At 40.8% G+C, this 15,973-nt stretch overlaps 1 protein-coding gene across 7 annotated transcripts in view; it reads left to right on the top strand.

Moving 5' to 3' along the window:
- The window catches only part of Sun3 (Sad1 and UNC84 domain containing 3), a 32,949-nt gene extending 16,976 nt beyond the window's left edge, over positions 1 to 15,973 (top strand). For 4 of the 7 annotated variants that reach the window (NM_177576.3, XM_006514597.4, XM_030245703.1 and 1 more), the window contains 8 exons: positions 478 to 581; positions 1,741 to 1,781; positions 2,526 to 2,697; positions 3,899 to 3,983; positions 8,607 to 8,722; positions 10,097 to 10,264; positions 13,777 to 13,869; positions 15,660 to 15,962. In NM_177576.3, the coding sequence (NP_808244.1) occupies positions 1,753 to 1,781; positions 2,526 to 2,697; positions 3,899 to 3,983; positions 8,607 to 8,722; positions 10,097 to 10,264; positions 13,777 to 13,869; positions 15,660 to 15,779 (783 nt within the window). In that variant the 5' untranslated portion in view covers positions 478 to 581; positions 1,741 to 1,752 and the 3' untranslated portion in view covers positions 15,780 to 15,962. Of the gene's footprint in view, positions 1 to 477; positions 582 to 1,740; positions 1,782 to 2,525; positions 2,698 to 3,898; positions 3,984 to 8,606; positions 8,723 to 9,477; positions 9,663 to 10,096; positions 10,265 to 13,776; positions 13,870 to 15,659 lie in introns of those variants that run through there. The other 3 variants (XM_006514595.4, NM_001290520.1, XM_006514598.4) reach the window with 3 other exon arrangements.

The raw sequence follows: 15,973 nt of genomic DNA, 5'->3' as shown, positions 1-15,973 counted from the left end.
TGCAGGTATACATGTACTGCTGTGTGCATGCGCAAAAACCAGAGAACAATGTCCCGCTGTCTTCCCCCCCACCCCCACTTAGCTCCATCTTATTTTTTTGAGACAAGGTCTCTCGCTGAAGCTAGAATTCCAGATATCCAATTGTTTCAGATAACCACCATCTCTGCAGAGCTGAGATTCTAACATTTGTGGCCACATCAGCTTTTAGGTGGCTACCAGGGATCCAAATTCAGTATCTCATGCCTGTGCAACATGCACTCTGTGTACTGTATCATTTCCCTAGCTTCCTCTTTTTCTGCAGTGCTGGGTTTGTACATGAGAGGCGAATGCTCTGTTGTTGAGTCCCAGTCCCAGTCTTCTACTCCTGATTTTTAAGGTGATCCCTCTTTCACACTCACAGAAATGGCTATTAAAACAAATAAGGTATTTTGTGTTTCTAAGTAAGTTATTTAATCAGAGTTTGCCTTTTCTTTAAAGGACTTCTAAATCATCAGTGGCTTAAAGAAACAGAGTTTCCTCAAAAACCCAGGCAATTATACACTGTCATTGCCGAATATGGCTCCCGGCTCTATAATTACCAGGTGATGTTTCATTAAATTATTGTTGCATACCACTCATTTAGAACTGAGTATGCTACAAGGTAAGTTCAGCTTGCATTGTTTCATCTTGGTTTTGTGAAGATAGCTTACAGCAAGAAGGGTTCTTTGAAGAGGTTTTATGGCTAAGAAACTTCACAGATTCTCCATACTTTCTGACCCCCGCAGACTCCCCAGGAGAAGCTCCAAGAAAAGGGGGAAAGGCAAATGATTCCTGATTCCTTATGACCAGCCTTCCATGTCAAGCCAAACGTGCTTTCCTTTGCCTGGAAGCTCTTGATATTTCAGTGAGATTTTCCATTCCTCATTCCATGAGCACTTCCTAGCATTCCTGACTGTCCTGGAATGAGGAGAAGAAAGGATTTATTGGTTTATACTTCCACATTACAGTTCATCATTGACTGAACCAAGGCAGGAACTCAAGGCAGAAACTAGAGGCAGGCGCTGAAGCAGAGATCATGGAGGAATGCTGCTTATTGGCTTGCTCCCCATGGTTTATTCAGTTTGCTTTCTTATACAACTTAGAACCTGCCCAGGGTAGGTACTACCCACAGTCGGTTGAGCCCTTCAATGTCAATTATTAATCAAGGAAATGCCCACTGCTTGCCGACAATCTGATTGAGATATTTTCCCAATGGAGGTTTCCCTTTCCCAATTTGTTTCAAGTTACCAAAAATCTAACCAGCACACCAACCATAGTCCTGGACAATAGATCAACCACATGAGGCCCAACAGACAGAGTTTGCCTGTGATGACTTCTACATCTCAAGGTCCTCAAGGTCTTGGTCTTGAACCAAGAGCTGGTCCAAATTCTTAAATCACCCTCAGGAATAAAAATGTGTATCCACAGTCACCAGTGGTACCCACCTTCCTGTTCCTTCTTTCTGTCTATTTCTACCTTTCCCACCTTCAGAAACAGCAAATAAGTCTTGCATCCTGGAGTTCACATTAAATATCACTTTCTATTGGATGTATGAACAGGCCACCTTCTCAGACATGGTAACAATGTGGCAGGCTGAGAAAGACACACATGTAAGGTGCACTTATGTCTTGCAATGTATTTCAAGGGTCAAAGTGTGGTTTCAGAAGAAAGACAAATGAGCAAAGAGGCAAGATTCAGAGTTATTTCTCTTCTTTATTCCAGGCCAGACTCCGCATGCCTAAGGAGCAACAGGAACTTTTAAAGTGAGTTGGATTTTATATATGCCATTGTCAGCTGTGAAGCCAAATATTGAAATATTGGGGTTTGTTTTTTTGAAAATGTATAAAACAGAAATGACTTTCCTATATATACCTTTTAGATCACACCAGTCAAGAGCATTTTTTTTTTCTGGCTATTTCCTCTTACCCACCACAAAAAGCCATATCTGTTTAACATACCATTTTCAGCTGAGCCTGGCATGTTCCTATAATTTTAATATTCGGCAGACTGAAACAACAAGATCCTGATTTTGAAGCTACAACTAAAAATGAATAAATAGGAATATAAATAAATAAACAAACAAATAAATAAAGTCTCAAGTATGGACATTGAATGGATTACCAGGTACAGCTTGAAAGCACTTCTCTCTGCTGTACTTGAAATGTAGGACATCTCAGCTTGAAGGAGACGGCATTGGGATTTAGCCTTCACCTGTATGAAATCACTTGACCAAGGACAAGTGAGACTGGCTGCATCCTTTCTGCTCAGTGTAGATAAAGTCAAGCAAGGATTTACCCTGGCTCTTGTCTTCTGAGTGTCTATCCCCTTTGCTGTTTCTACATAGTTAAATGCAATGAGCAGACAAGTGTATATCCCTGCTTTCTCCTCCCTGCACAGCTATTTTTTTCCTCCCCTTTAGCTGACCCCTTTGCCTGTTGCTGACCCTGATGCTGTTGTCAGGAACTTTAACACTTTCCTCTTTCGTCTTGTGGTTCTTCTGTATACAGGAAAGAAAGCCAGACTTTGGAGAACAATTTTCGTGAAATTCTGTTTTTAATTGAACAAATAGATGTTCTGAAGGCGTTGCTTAAAGACATGAAGGACGGCGTACACAATCACAGCTTGCCTGTTCACCGAGATGCTGTGCAGGACCAGGCCACTACTGACGTTCTAGATGAGGCAAGGCAGGCTGGGGTGTGGATAGGGGTGAGACAGCTGTGGGATGCTCATCCCATTTCCTCAGCCAACTTGGTACCAACTGGCATTAACCTGTGTCCACTGGAACCCATATTGGCTTCCTTTTACTACTGCTGTCCCTAGGAATCCACCAATGCTGTGTTCCGGAGAGGATATTAGATTGCGATACAACTTACTTCCCACAAAATAACCAACCAGTAACTCAGAAATGGTGCTCTTTGAGTGTCCATAGCAAACACTCACTAGCAAGAGGTTTCCATTCTGCCCTTAAAAACTATGCCTCTGGTGAGCTCCAGACTTAAGCAGGAATCCTCCCTGTGATGCTTTCCCACCTCCTTGACCTCTATCAATTTCTCTTCCCCAAGTCTATGTTTGAAATTTGTAGAAATCTAAGCCTGGCCTTCCACTGCTTCCAGGCTCTATCTTGTCCTTGTAATTGTAACTCACTGTTTGAGTTAGTTGATGATAACTAACTGTTGATCCTACTCAGGGTACTTGCTTATTTTTGAACAAGAGAATCCTTCAAAACCCAACATACATTAAAGTGGGTTGAAAATTGCTGCTATAAGCAATTATCTGGCCTTTGTAAGCCACCTAATTCTCAGATAATTATGGAATATTCCAGTGTTTATTGCTAAGTATAGGACATCAGTGAGGGACATAGTAAGGAGCACACCTAATACAGCTCTATCTTATCCCATGTGAGGGTAGCACAGTGCAGAGGGCAGCTGCATCTCATCCCATGGGAGGGTAGCACAGTGCAGAGGGCAGCTCCATCTCATCCCATGGGAGGGTAGCACAGTGCAGAGGGCAGCTCCATCTCATCCTATGGGAAGGTAGCACAGTGCAGAGGGCAGCTGCATCTCATCCCATGGGAGGGTACCATGATTCAGTGGGACAGGCTTAAGAGAGATTCCCCCAGATCCACCTTTCTGTGTGACTATGGTCTCAATCATATGTTAGCTTTAGCTCTATCCATTGTCTGGGAAGTGTTGCTGCCACACAGCTGTGGACAAGACATTTAAGCTTATCAGTGCCTGGCACTGAGAGCATCTGGGAGCTGTCCACACTGTTAAAATTCTGCAGATTAGGGAATTCAGGTCCATGTCCATGAAACAGAAGGTAAATGTTCAAGCAGTTGGCAAAGATTAATAACAAAAAACTATTTTTACAATCTTTACAGGAAATGTCAAACTTGGTACATTATGTGCTTAAAAAGTTCAGAGGGGACCAAATACAGTTGGCTGATTATGCCTTGAAGTCAGCAGGTAAGTACAGAAACAAAATTGAAAAGATGAATGCGTTTTTTTTTAAAAAGGAATTATTTAAGGCCATTTAAAATTCTTTATTAGAAAATGACACATATACCTATGATATCAAGAAGGAGCAACATTAACAACTCTAGATTCTAAAAAAGATTCTATAAATGAGTTTCATGGCTTGCTTTCCCATTAGCATGTATCAAAAAGGACCACAGAGAAAGCTGAGATGCCACAGGAAAACCAAGCAGGCTGAGAATAGTTAAGCGTAGGAGACATACACCACTGTATATTATTATGAACCACAATGACACTCCTTACAGAGATGCTAAGTGCATTATTGCTGATTAAATGCCGATATTTAAAGGTGGTTTACAAAGTAATATGCTCAACGTCTTCAAGTTGAAGTTAAACCCAGTTCTTGGACTGTGAATTGCAATCTCTGTGGTCAATGGGCAGTGCAGAGTGGAAGAGGGAAAGGTAGTGTGAGAGACAGTATTGGTGAGGGGACTAATTTCTTAAAATGTACAAATTATCAAAAATTGTTCAATAAGAAATGGATAATGACGTGATGATTAAAGAAATTGTGTGATTAAAACCTTTCTAAAAAGAAAACTATGTCTAGGTCTCTAGCTGACTGGTGGAGTGTTTGCCTGGTGTATGCAAGGGCCCTGAGCACAGTGATAATTGTAATATCAATCAATTAACAGATAGATAGATAGATAGATAGATAGATACATACATACATACATACATACATATATACATACATACATAGATGTATAGATAGATACATACATATATACATACATACATAGATGTATAGATAGATACATAGGTACATTGATAAATACATACATAGATAAATACATAGATTTATAGAAAGATAGATGATAGATCTACCATCTTTAGCAGTTTCCCCTCTCTCCTCCCTCCCCAGCCCCTCTTTCCCAGATCCTCTTTCTCCCTTATCACTTGTCCTTTTTATCATTTTGAAATATATTTTGTTTCTTTTTTTGTTTGTTTTCTGAGACAGGGTCTCACCATGTAGCTCTGGTTGTCCTGAAACTCACAATGCAGACCAGGCTGGCCTCAAACTCACAGAAATCTGCTTGTCTCTGCCTCCCAAGTTCTGGGATTAAAAGCATGTGCTACCACAACTGGCTTCATTTTGTAGTGTATTACAACAAAGTGAACTCAGGAACACACAAGAATGACATGTGTGGGATCAAACAGGGCCCCTTCTGGGACTGAAAGGCTCATTTATCTTTTGAAAATATATCTGCATAGTTTGCTACATCAGTAGATTGACAATCTTGTCGCTAGGGTAATGAAATTAGATAAAATCATTTAACAACATTTAGCTCATTTATGATTGAAATTATCAATAAACTAAAGAGGTTTTCTTCAACCTGGTAAACGGTTCCTACATAATGCCACACAGGTATTCATGGAGACTGGATAGTTTCTCCTAAGACCAGAAACAGAGTTAAGAATGCCTATTCCAATTAACATTGCCATTGACATTTAAACCCATGTGCCTCGGCAAGAAACAGAACAGAGGAAGAAAGAGAAACCAGACAAAAAAGTTAGAAGAAAATTAACATATTTCAACTTATAAATAACATGATTGCTAACACAGAAAAAAAAGGCCAAAATACCTACTAGAATAACCCATGTTTATATCGGTGTGTGTGTGTGTGTGTGTGTGTGTGTGTGTGTGTGTAAGGCTGGAGCATTCAGTAGCTGTTTTTCAGGATTATTATTTATAAAGCTACAGAAATAAAAAAACTTTGGCATAGAACACAAGTCCAGAGTCAGTCCGCTGTGAATTGGGCTTTGGTAAAGCAAAAAAGTGAAGTCAGAAGTTCTGGTACAAAGGACATTCATAGTGAAGTAAACCTTACCCATAGCTCACATTGACCAGAAATTAACCGAAGACTGAAGGTAAAGCAGGAACTTATATAATTTCTAGGACAAAAGGTAAGAGAAAAGAGGTGTGTAGTTTTTACTCATTATTTCATTGCACTGGGAATTGAACTCATGGCCACTTGGATGCTAGACAAACACTCTACCACTGAGCTATGTGCCTACACCTTCCCTAAATTTTAATTTTGAGGCAGGGTCTTGATAAGTTGTCCAGCTAACCTTGAACTCACATTGCAGCTCAGCTTTGTCCTTTTATTATCAATTTTTCTTTGTCAGCCTAGGAAAGAATATCTTAAAGGAAACACCAAAACATGATCAAAAGGAAAAGAACAGACAGTTTGGACCTCATTCATATTAAGTTGTGTTGTAGACAGGACAATTGAGAGCACAAGGGTGGAGAGAGAATAATAGCTGCATGAAAATTTAGCAAAGCACTTGGATTTAAAATTTATGGAAGCTTTCAAACTTTGGTAATAATAAAACAGAAAACTCAGTTTTAAAATTGGGGGAAAGGTCATAAGCACTTTATTAAAGAAATTCAAACGTGAACAGAAAATGAAAACATACTGGACACTATTATTCATAGTGAAATGGAAATCAAAAGCATAGTGTTGCATCAGTACACATCTATCCGAGTGGCAGACGGAGCCTGCCAAGTGCTGCAGACACTGGGAAGCCCTGGGCTTTTGTCCACCTCATGTGCATGTATGGCTATTAAGTGGTACATTTGGAAGGTGGCCTGACAACAACTTCTCAAGCTAAATATAGCTCTAGTGACCCTGTTGTGTCACCTCTGGATATTTACCTAAGAGTCAAATTTTACATTTATACCCAAACACTCATGACAAAGCTGGGAGTCTAGCTTGGTGGTAGGATTGCCTGCTCAGAATTCAGAAGGTTTGGGTTCGAGCCTCAGCACTGCCAAAACCCATATGAGAATACCTGTAGTAACCGGATTGATACTCATCAAAATTAGAAGTGCCCATGAACAGATGACTCAAGTACGCTGCAGGAAACATAAAGAATCACTACCCACAGGGATCTCAAGTGCTTTAAGTCGAGGTAACTGCAACAAGCAGCAGGCTGGGATGCGGTCCAAAGAGGCAGTAAAGGAATGTCTGTACTAGGTGAGTGTGTGGAGGGGATTGGTCAGTGACCGTCTAGGCCAGCAACTGATAAAGAGGAAAATGGGGCAGACTGTACTCACTATAGGCTTCTCTTGGAGCAGACTAATGCTAAATTTACGGTGGCAATGGCTGGCATGATTCTGAATATGCTTAGGCAAGCAAGACTAAACTGTACCGTTTAAATGGGTTTAATATTTCTAGAGAGCTAATGAAAGCTAAAAATGAAATGAATGAAACATGAATAAGCATGCACTTCTTCAGCAGGAGAAACCATTCAATTTCTGTTTTCATGAAAGGATTGTGGAGGTCATCAGACTTAAATAGCTTAGGATGCAAAAGAGGTTTCCTGTGCAGTTTGTCATACAAGTAGGAGTACTAACTGACAAGATAAAAGATGCCTGATATAATTTCAGTTTTAGACAGATGTCAAGAAATTGTATGATAAACATGCTGTAAGAGTGTTACAAAAATGTTTTAAGATACATTGTTAATCCTGTGTGTGTGTGCATGTGTGTGTGTGCATGTGTGTGTGTATGTGTGTGCAGTGCATATGGAAGCCAGAGGCACTGCAGTCCGTGTATCTGGAGTCATTAGTGGCTGTGAGCCACCTGAAGTGGTTGCTAAGAATTAAACTCAGACCCTCTGGAAGACCATATACACTCTCTAAGCCACTGAGCCTTCTACCCAGACTCCTAAATATTATTCAGTATCTAAATTACAGGGTAGTATTTCCCATCATTGCATGTGGCAACCATAGATCCATTTTTAATACTTGAAATTGTTCTGTCCAAGAAAATGTGCAGAACCTAGATGCCTGGTCAGTGTTATATAAGCACACGGGCTCCAGTGTTACACAAGCACATGGGCTTCAGTGTTTTAGGTTGTGGTACTCAAGTGAAATTTGAAGACATGATTTGCATTTTTAAAATTTCTCATGTCTAAAATATATCTTCCTCCTAAGATAAAATATCTTAGAGGGATAATGTTTGATAAATACTTCTACAATTCTTTAATTACAATTAAAGTTGCTACAGAAACCTGAAGCCTGGTGAAGCTACATAATTACTATTACAAATGTAACATGAAGGGTATGCATGGTGTGACTTTGCTGCTGTCTCCGTTTTTGAGTATGACAGAAAAGTCTGATTTTCTGGATGATGATAAACATAACATACAAATTAATTCTAGCTTTGAAATTGCTCCAGTATCTAAGATTATTCTTATTACAAATAAGTTTCAGAGATTTTGGGAAAATAGAAAAAGCAAACAAGGCTTTCCATCCAGATTTGGTGGCACATATTTTTACCATGCACTTAGGAAGCCAAGGCAGGAGGACTGCTGCAAGTCCAAGGACAGCCTCAGTACCTAGTGAGACCCTATTTCAAAACCAGTGGAAAATAACAAAGCCTTTAGGAAAGTGACAGGATATCAGTAGCCCTGGCCTAACTGAATCCCAATGGTAAATTAGACTTTGTAGTTTGTCTAGTGAACAAACTTTTCAGCAACATCACTAAAACCTAGATGGCATGTATTAATTATGTTTTATGTGTAAGTTTAAAATATGTTGCAATTTTAGGAGCCTCTGTCATTGAAGCTGGGACCTCAGAAAGTTACAAAAATAATAAAGCAAAACTGTACTGGCATGGCATAGGGTTCCTCAACTATGAGATGCCTCCGGATATGATACTTCAGGTAAGTGCTACGTCTTGTTGTTATAGGGCTGGTGAGATGGCTCAGCAGTAAAGAGCACTGACTGCTCTTCCATAGGTCCTGAGTTCAATTCCCAGCAACCACATGGTAGCTCACAACCATCTGTAATGGGATTCTATGCCCTCTTCTGGTGTGTCTGAAGACAGCTACAGTGTACTCATACATTAAACAAACAAACAAACAAACAAATCTCTTTTTTAAAAATATGTTGTTATAAAACATCCTGGTTGTATTAATGTTTAACATGGAAGCAAGAACATCCACACTGCCTACAGAACCTAGACACTTCTTACAGCTCTACACTTTCCACTGTACAAATTATCTTAGAGTACTAAACTATTATTAATTATGACAGTTTAAAGATCAGAAAACTAGACTTTGTTTACCACAACATCTAATTCCATACCTTTAATTTTCATTGATTCTGTGACTTCCCTTGTTCATTGAAAATGTCAGGCATTTAACAAACATTTGTTAAAAGAGGCTGTCCTGCAACGCCACCCTGGCATTAAGTGGTATGCCAATCATGCCCTCACAGGGTTGACTATAGTAGAAATTTCCACTGAGCCTTTCATTCACTCGGAAAGATCATGACAGTCAACACACTATGAACCGCATGTCAGAAGTTGTTTCCAAATTGAAAAGTATATTCACAGACAAATCTCCAATCTCTTCTTGCCAGGCTACAATTTTACATCTAGTAAAAGAAATATTTTGTTTTTCTTCTTTATCACCAGGACCTTCATCATCATTATCCACAGTTATCATCAACCCCATCAACTACCAATAGAATCACTCTCATGTCCCATACCACCATCACTGTCAGTTCTGCCACTGGCATTGCTTCTACCATAGACACCATTGCCTCCTAACTCATCACCACCATCAGCACCACCAACACCATCATCAGTCACCATCGGCACTATCACTACCATCATCAATCACCATCAACACCATCACCATCACCAATCACCATCACCATCAATACCATCACCACTACCACCAATCACCATCATCATCAACACCATCACCGCCACCACCAATCGCCACCAGCACCACCAATCAGCACCAACACGATCAGCACTTAAATCTCCAGCTTCCTTATAGCTCTTAGTCTAGTCTAGCACTGAAAGAAAACACGCTGCCGAGGCAGCAGCTCCACTGGACAGAAGCATAAAATGCTCTGGATGAACAACCAGACCGAGGCTGTTTGAGAAGGTCTGCTGCTTGTTCTGTGTCCTGAGGCTTCATGCTGTAGTCCTAAGAGCTTTACAGTGGCTAGTGATGAGGTGCTCAGTATGGAAAGGTTAGATCTATGTATCCAGAAAAGAGATTCATTTAATGTTTTCTTTCTAGCCAGATGTCCACCCTGGGAAGTGCTGGGCCTTTCCAGGTTCCCAGGGTCACATCCTGATTAAGCTCGCCAGGAAGATCATCCCAACAGCAGTTACCATGGAGCACATCTCGGAGAAGGTGTCCCCTTCAGGAAACATCTCAAGTGCACCCAAGGAGTTCTCTGTCTATGTGAGAAGCTATCTAAATCTGTCATTCAGAGTGGGTTGATGTAGAGGGCATTTGACTGGGATTGAGGAGCTAGACTGGTGTCTTTGGGGATTGAATCTAGGGCCTCTTGTAAGCCAAACTAGCAACTCTGCTACTGACCTATACCCCCAGTCCTGGGCTCACCTTTTAATTGTGCACTAAGTGCTTGAGTCTCTGACTTCTAGAGCTTTTGTGTAGAACAAGCTTCTGAGAAGATTGGACTACCTATGTTTGACTTTATATTATTACTTTACAACTAAAAAGCTATACATGTATACCTGAAATGTTGGCTAGTTACATAAATATCACAATTAACTGTACAGGAAGATATTTAAAGAATATGCTCTATGCTCCTGGAGGGTGTGAGTGTGTCTCTGCTCCTGCCCAAGAGATCTGGATTCACGAATGAAATACACACACACACACACACACACACACACACACACACACCAGCTTAATTTTTATTATGCCTTAACAGTGCAATGGCTGGGCTTCTCCCTAACTCCATGTGCCTAACCCACTTTCCCCTCCTGTGTTATACTTGCTAAATCCATATTTCATCTCTGCTTATCTCAGACCCAATGGGGGAGTGGCCCCTGGGACCACTTTCCCAGATTCTTACAAGTCATCAGGCCTTTACCTCTGATCTCTCTGCTTCCCAGTCATGGCGATTCTGCTCCTTCTTCTTCCCTTCATCCCTTCTAAAAGTCCCACCTTCGTCTCAACCATTGGTTGTTAGTAACTCTATTGACCAATCAAAAACCATTTGGGGAAGGGACCGGACCCTCAGACACATAGATTCCTGTGTGATTTGGGGAGCTAAATTTAGACAAAGCACTAGAACCAACAATTAACCTTCCTACTTCCCCTTGATCCCAATTCGTTTTGTCTCAAAACTTTGACTAACAACAACTTTATCTGTGAATGAGACACCTGTTTCTGTATTTTCTTTTAGCATTATTTCTTGACTTTTCAGTGTTGGCTATTAGGCTCTCCTCCAATAGAAGATGAAAATCACCTCTTTTCTGTGGCTCTGCCATCCAATATCTTTGTCTTAAAAAAAAACAGGTGTATAGAGATATAATGTACAGAGCGTGTGACCTTCCTATTTGAAGCGGCTCTTCAGTCGCTTTAAGATTCACAATTACGTAGCCACCTCCACAATTTTAAAACATTTTTGCCTCCTCCCAGAGGAGCCAGGTGCTGCTTAACTTTCACTTCCCATCCCCATCACATCCTTAGGCCCTGGCAACCACTCATGCTGATGCATGAATTCACCGATTCTGCACATTATCATTACCATACTGTATGTGCTCTCTAGTGAATGATTGACAGAGTACTTCCAAGATTTAGCTATGTTATAGCAGATGTCAATATTTGACTTTGTTTGAAACCAAAGAATAAATACTTGGTTGCTTCTATTTTACTTATCCATTACTTCGTAGACATCTGAGTTATTTGCGGGGTTTGGGCTTTTATGAATAATAGGAGTGTAAATATTTGTGTGCAAGATTTTACCATGGGTGTTGAGTTTCGTTTCTATGAAATACATATTGGATTGGAACTTCTAGATCTGAGTTTCATGTTTGACGCTCTGAGGGGATTTGTGTCGTTTTGATCATTTGTTTCAGTCAGTGGTCAACTCAGTGTTGCTTCCTGTTGAGCTACTTTCTGTTCACATTTTAAATATTTCCAAAGGTACTTGTCACCCATTTGTCTGACTTGCTCCCTTTGGTACATTTCTGTTTCTAATACATTCATCAGAGTTGCACATTCTCCCATTGTTTATTCTGATCAGATAAACAGTGTTTCCCTTTCTCCCTCCTTCCTTCCTCTCAGCCACCCCTTTAGAACACTGTGTTTTGTTTTGTTTTGTTTTGTTTTGTTTTGTTTTGTTTTGTTTTGTTTTGTTTTTCAAGACAGGGTTTCTCTGTATAGCCCTGGCTGTCCTGGAACTCACTTTGTAGACCAGGCTGGCCTCGAACTCAGAAATCCACCTGTCTCTGCCTCCTGAGTGCTGGGATTAAAGGCGTGCGCCACCACGCTCGGCCCCTTTGGAACACTTCTACAGTCTGGCTCCTATGTAATGATGCAGATGAGCCTGGTGTATGGAGGTTACTGTGGGGCCTCATTCCTGCATCCTGAAGTCTGTTTCTCTTGTACCTTTTCTGATTTATGTTCCATCTCTGAAAGACTGTATCTCGTTTATTTTAACTCTTACATAAAATTTTTCATTTCCTCCATAATAATACTAAGACTTTGGTTTCCACATATATTGCTTATTTAGAGTCTAATCATTTTCTTTCATGTCTGTAGTAAAGTCTTCTTTGCATCTGAAAATACTAATTGGCATCGGAGTTTTGTCTCATCTTCTGTTTATTTGCAGGGTCTCTGTTGATCTCATAAGTAGCTTTCCTTGACTGTCTCCATACTCCTTTGAAGCCCAGGCACACTGTCCAGTTGACTCTGAAAGGACTGCTGCCTATGGGAAGTGTCAACTGGGCTGATTTGCTGGCTCCTGCTGGGGAGGAATTGCACAGGGCAAACCTCAGCTGCATAACTAGCTGGCTCAGGAAGAGAGCTCTGGCATGGGGTGGCAGTGGGCAAGGACTACTATGGACTGAGGGCTACCAGGGATTGTTGAAATGATCTCAGTCCCTCCCCTTCATGTCCTCTAGCATACCATGGCCCAGATCCTGAGCCTTTCTGGGCGTGTAGCCTAAAGCCCTGCAGTGCTAGTGCCACCTCAAGCCACAGGAATCTGTGTTTCTCTCTGCTGCCCTTTGACCTTCCCTATGGATTTTGTCTGTTTGTCTACTCCTATTTTTTCCTCAAAGGCTTAGGCCTTACCTCCGTCCTTTGATATCACTGGTTGGAGGAAGGTATAGCCCACTTCCTGTGTCCCCTGATGCTTCTCATTCTAGACTGCTGAGGTTTCCTGACTCGAGCCCCTCACACTCACATGCATGGCAGTGTTGAGTTAGGGATGAGTTTTGACTGGCCCTGCCTGTACGTGTTTACACACTACTATTCCTGATTTGCAGGTACTCCAGCTGGCCTCCAGGCAAAAACCACTTAACAATAATGAGTGCTTCCCTTGTTTCTTCTGTATTACAGAATTGATGAACCAAGGGCTTCCTCTGTTGCTCTTTGCTCTTGGCCCTACTACATAGAGACAGGGTCTGTCACTGAACTGAAAACTTGTCATCGTGGCAAAGCTTGGTGGCCAGTGCGTTCTCAGGTTCTGTCCATCTCAGACCCCTGATGTTCAGGTTACAGGCACAGGCAGCCTCATCCAGATTTTTTCAGGGGTGCTGGGGATTTAAACTCAAGTCTCCAAGCTTACATAACAAGCAATATTAATCACTGAGTCATCTCCCCAGCTCCAGCACATGCAATATCAAGTGAACCATTGCTACTTGAGCACCTGCGTCCATTTCTTTCAACCAAGAATCCACTCATTTCAGCCTCTGTACCTGTTGTTTTCTTTGCAGGGCGTTATGAAGAAATGTGAAGGAGAAGAAATATTCCTAGGTCAGTTTATTTATAACAAAATGGAAGCAACCATTCAAACATTTGAGCTCCAGGTATTTATTCGTTGGGAAATGCTAAGTTATGTTTGGTTTCATCACTAAGAGGGATTTGCTGGAATTGCTACCGAAAACAGTCATGGCATAAGCCCAAGCCAAAGCCCTAGCAAAATGAGGCTTTTATAACTTGCATCCTTTGCTTCAAACACTGGCATGTATTTTAATACACATCATTTAACTGTATGTTATTGGTGCACGATTAATTGTAAGACATGTACAATTTCAAAGGCAATTTCTGACTCATTCTCACTTATTTCCCCAGCTATTAAATTTCTCGGTCCTTTTTTTAAAAAAAAATAGTGCACACAGCACATACACAGGAAACAATCTCCCACATGCACAATTCAGTTTGCTAGTGATTGTCTCATCCACCTTTAATAAATGGTTTGTCTTTGAAGGCATAATATGAGGCTGCGAGAGGGAGAGAGGAACTCAGTCACTATTTAGTGCTAGATAACATAGGTAAGATTTCTCTTCCTAAGCCAAGGAGGGAAACACCAACTGTTAACTGATACTGAACTGCACTAACATGTGTAAGATATCTCATCAGCATTTAGAGTTAACCACAGTAAGCAACTGGAGGGATGTAGAAAGCGTCTTATGCTATGGAAGGATAAGTGTTTATGATACTTTTTGGTCAACAATGAAATTGATCTGAGCTGCCCTCAGCCTGTGCCCCAAACAAGTGCCCAAATAACTCTCTATATACAATGATCTCATACACAAAATCACACCATCAATGGAAAAATGTTTTGGAGAAACAAAGGACTGTACTAAGCACCTACAGACTTTCCTTGTTAGTGTTTATTAGACACTACAACATAGCAGCTATTTACATAGCATTTGCACTCTGTTCAAGATTACGAAAAGTCTTGAGATGGAACTACATGGAGAGTCAATCCTGACTTGTATGCAAATATTATTCCATTTTATATAGAGGACTTGAGCACCCATCAACAGGAGGTCCTAGATACCATTCTTCTAGATACCAAGGATGACTGACTACCCTAAATTAACACATTTGTAGAGTTTTATGTCTGATTTGAATATGTGTGCAAATTTGGATTCATATTTAGCTTTGGGTTTTGTTGAGGTTGTATTTATTTTTGTTTTAGATATTATTTTATGAAACAGGATCCTGCTTATGTTAGCCCAGGCTAGCCTTCAATGCACACTTCTTTCACTTCAGTCTTCACAGTTTTTTGTTGTTGTTGTTTGGTTTGGCTTGGTTTGGGTTTGGGTTTGGGTTTGGGTTTGGGTTTGGGTTTGGTTTTGGTTTTGGTTTTGGTTTTGGTTTTGGTTTTGGTTTTTGGTTTTTGGTTTTCCGAAACAGGGTTTCTCTGTATAGCCCTGGCTGTCCTGGAACTCACTTTGTAGACCAGGCTGGCCTTGAACTCAGAAATGCACCTGTCTCTGCCTCCTGAGTGCTGGGATTAAAGGTGTGCACCACCATGCCCGGCCCACAGTTGGTTTTAAAGGTCTAGTTTTCATAGAATTCTCCCTTCAGTGGCACAGCAGCAAGTGGAAGGAGAGACAAAAGCACTAAGAGCTATTGGTGCACTTAGACCTCCCGAGTATCTTCTTCCCCCTATATTTGCCCATTCATGGGATCTTTCCTTCCAGTGACTCATTCTCCATCCATCAGAGCACTATTTGAATGTACTTGTGTTAGGGAAGGAAGGAGGTTCCACATTATTATATCAGCATTCATTAGAATTTAGAGGAATTCATTCAGCATTCAGAGGAACCTTTATAAGTCATTCATGTTTTCTTTTCTTTGTTTCCAGAATGAAGCTTCTGAATCTTTGCTATGTGTAAAACTTCAAATCCTTAGCAACTGGGGACATCCAAAGTATACGTGTTTGTACCGATTTAGAGTCCACGGCATCCCCAGTGATTACACTTAGAAGAGCTGGTGCAGAAGGCAGTGGCTGTGCAGCCAGAATGTCCAAGGATGTTTACTATTTCCTTACGTCAGATTGCACCCCTAAGAATCAAAGATTGGGAGTGGGAGGGAAACCCCAAACTCATTCCTACTAGGCAGTAAGAATTGAATGAATTTTACTAATAAAAAAAATGAAAGTCAATCCAACACTCTTTG

Source organism: Mus musculus, chromosome 11 (genome assembly GCF_000001635.26).
Source record: "Mus musculus strain C57BL/6J chromosome 11, GRCm38.p6 C57BL/6J".
Lineage (NCBI taxonomy): Eukaryota > Metazoa > Chordata > Mammalia > Rodentia > Muridae > Mus > Mus musculus.
This window is presented reverse-complemented; position numbering and strand designations above follow the sequence as displayed.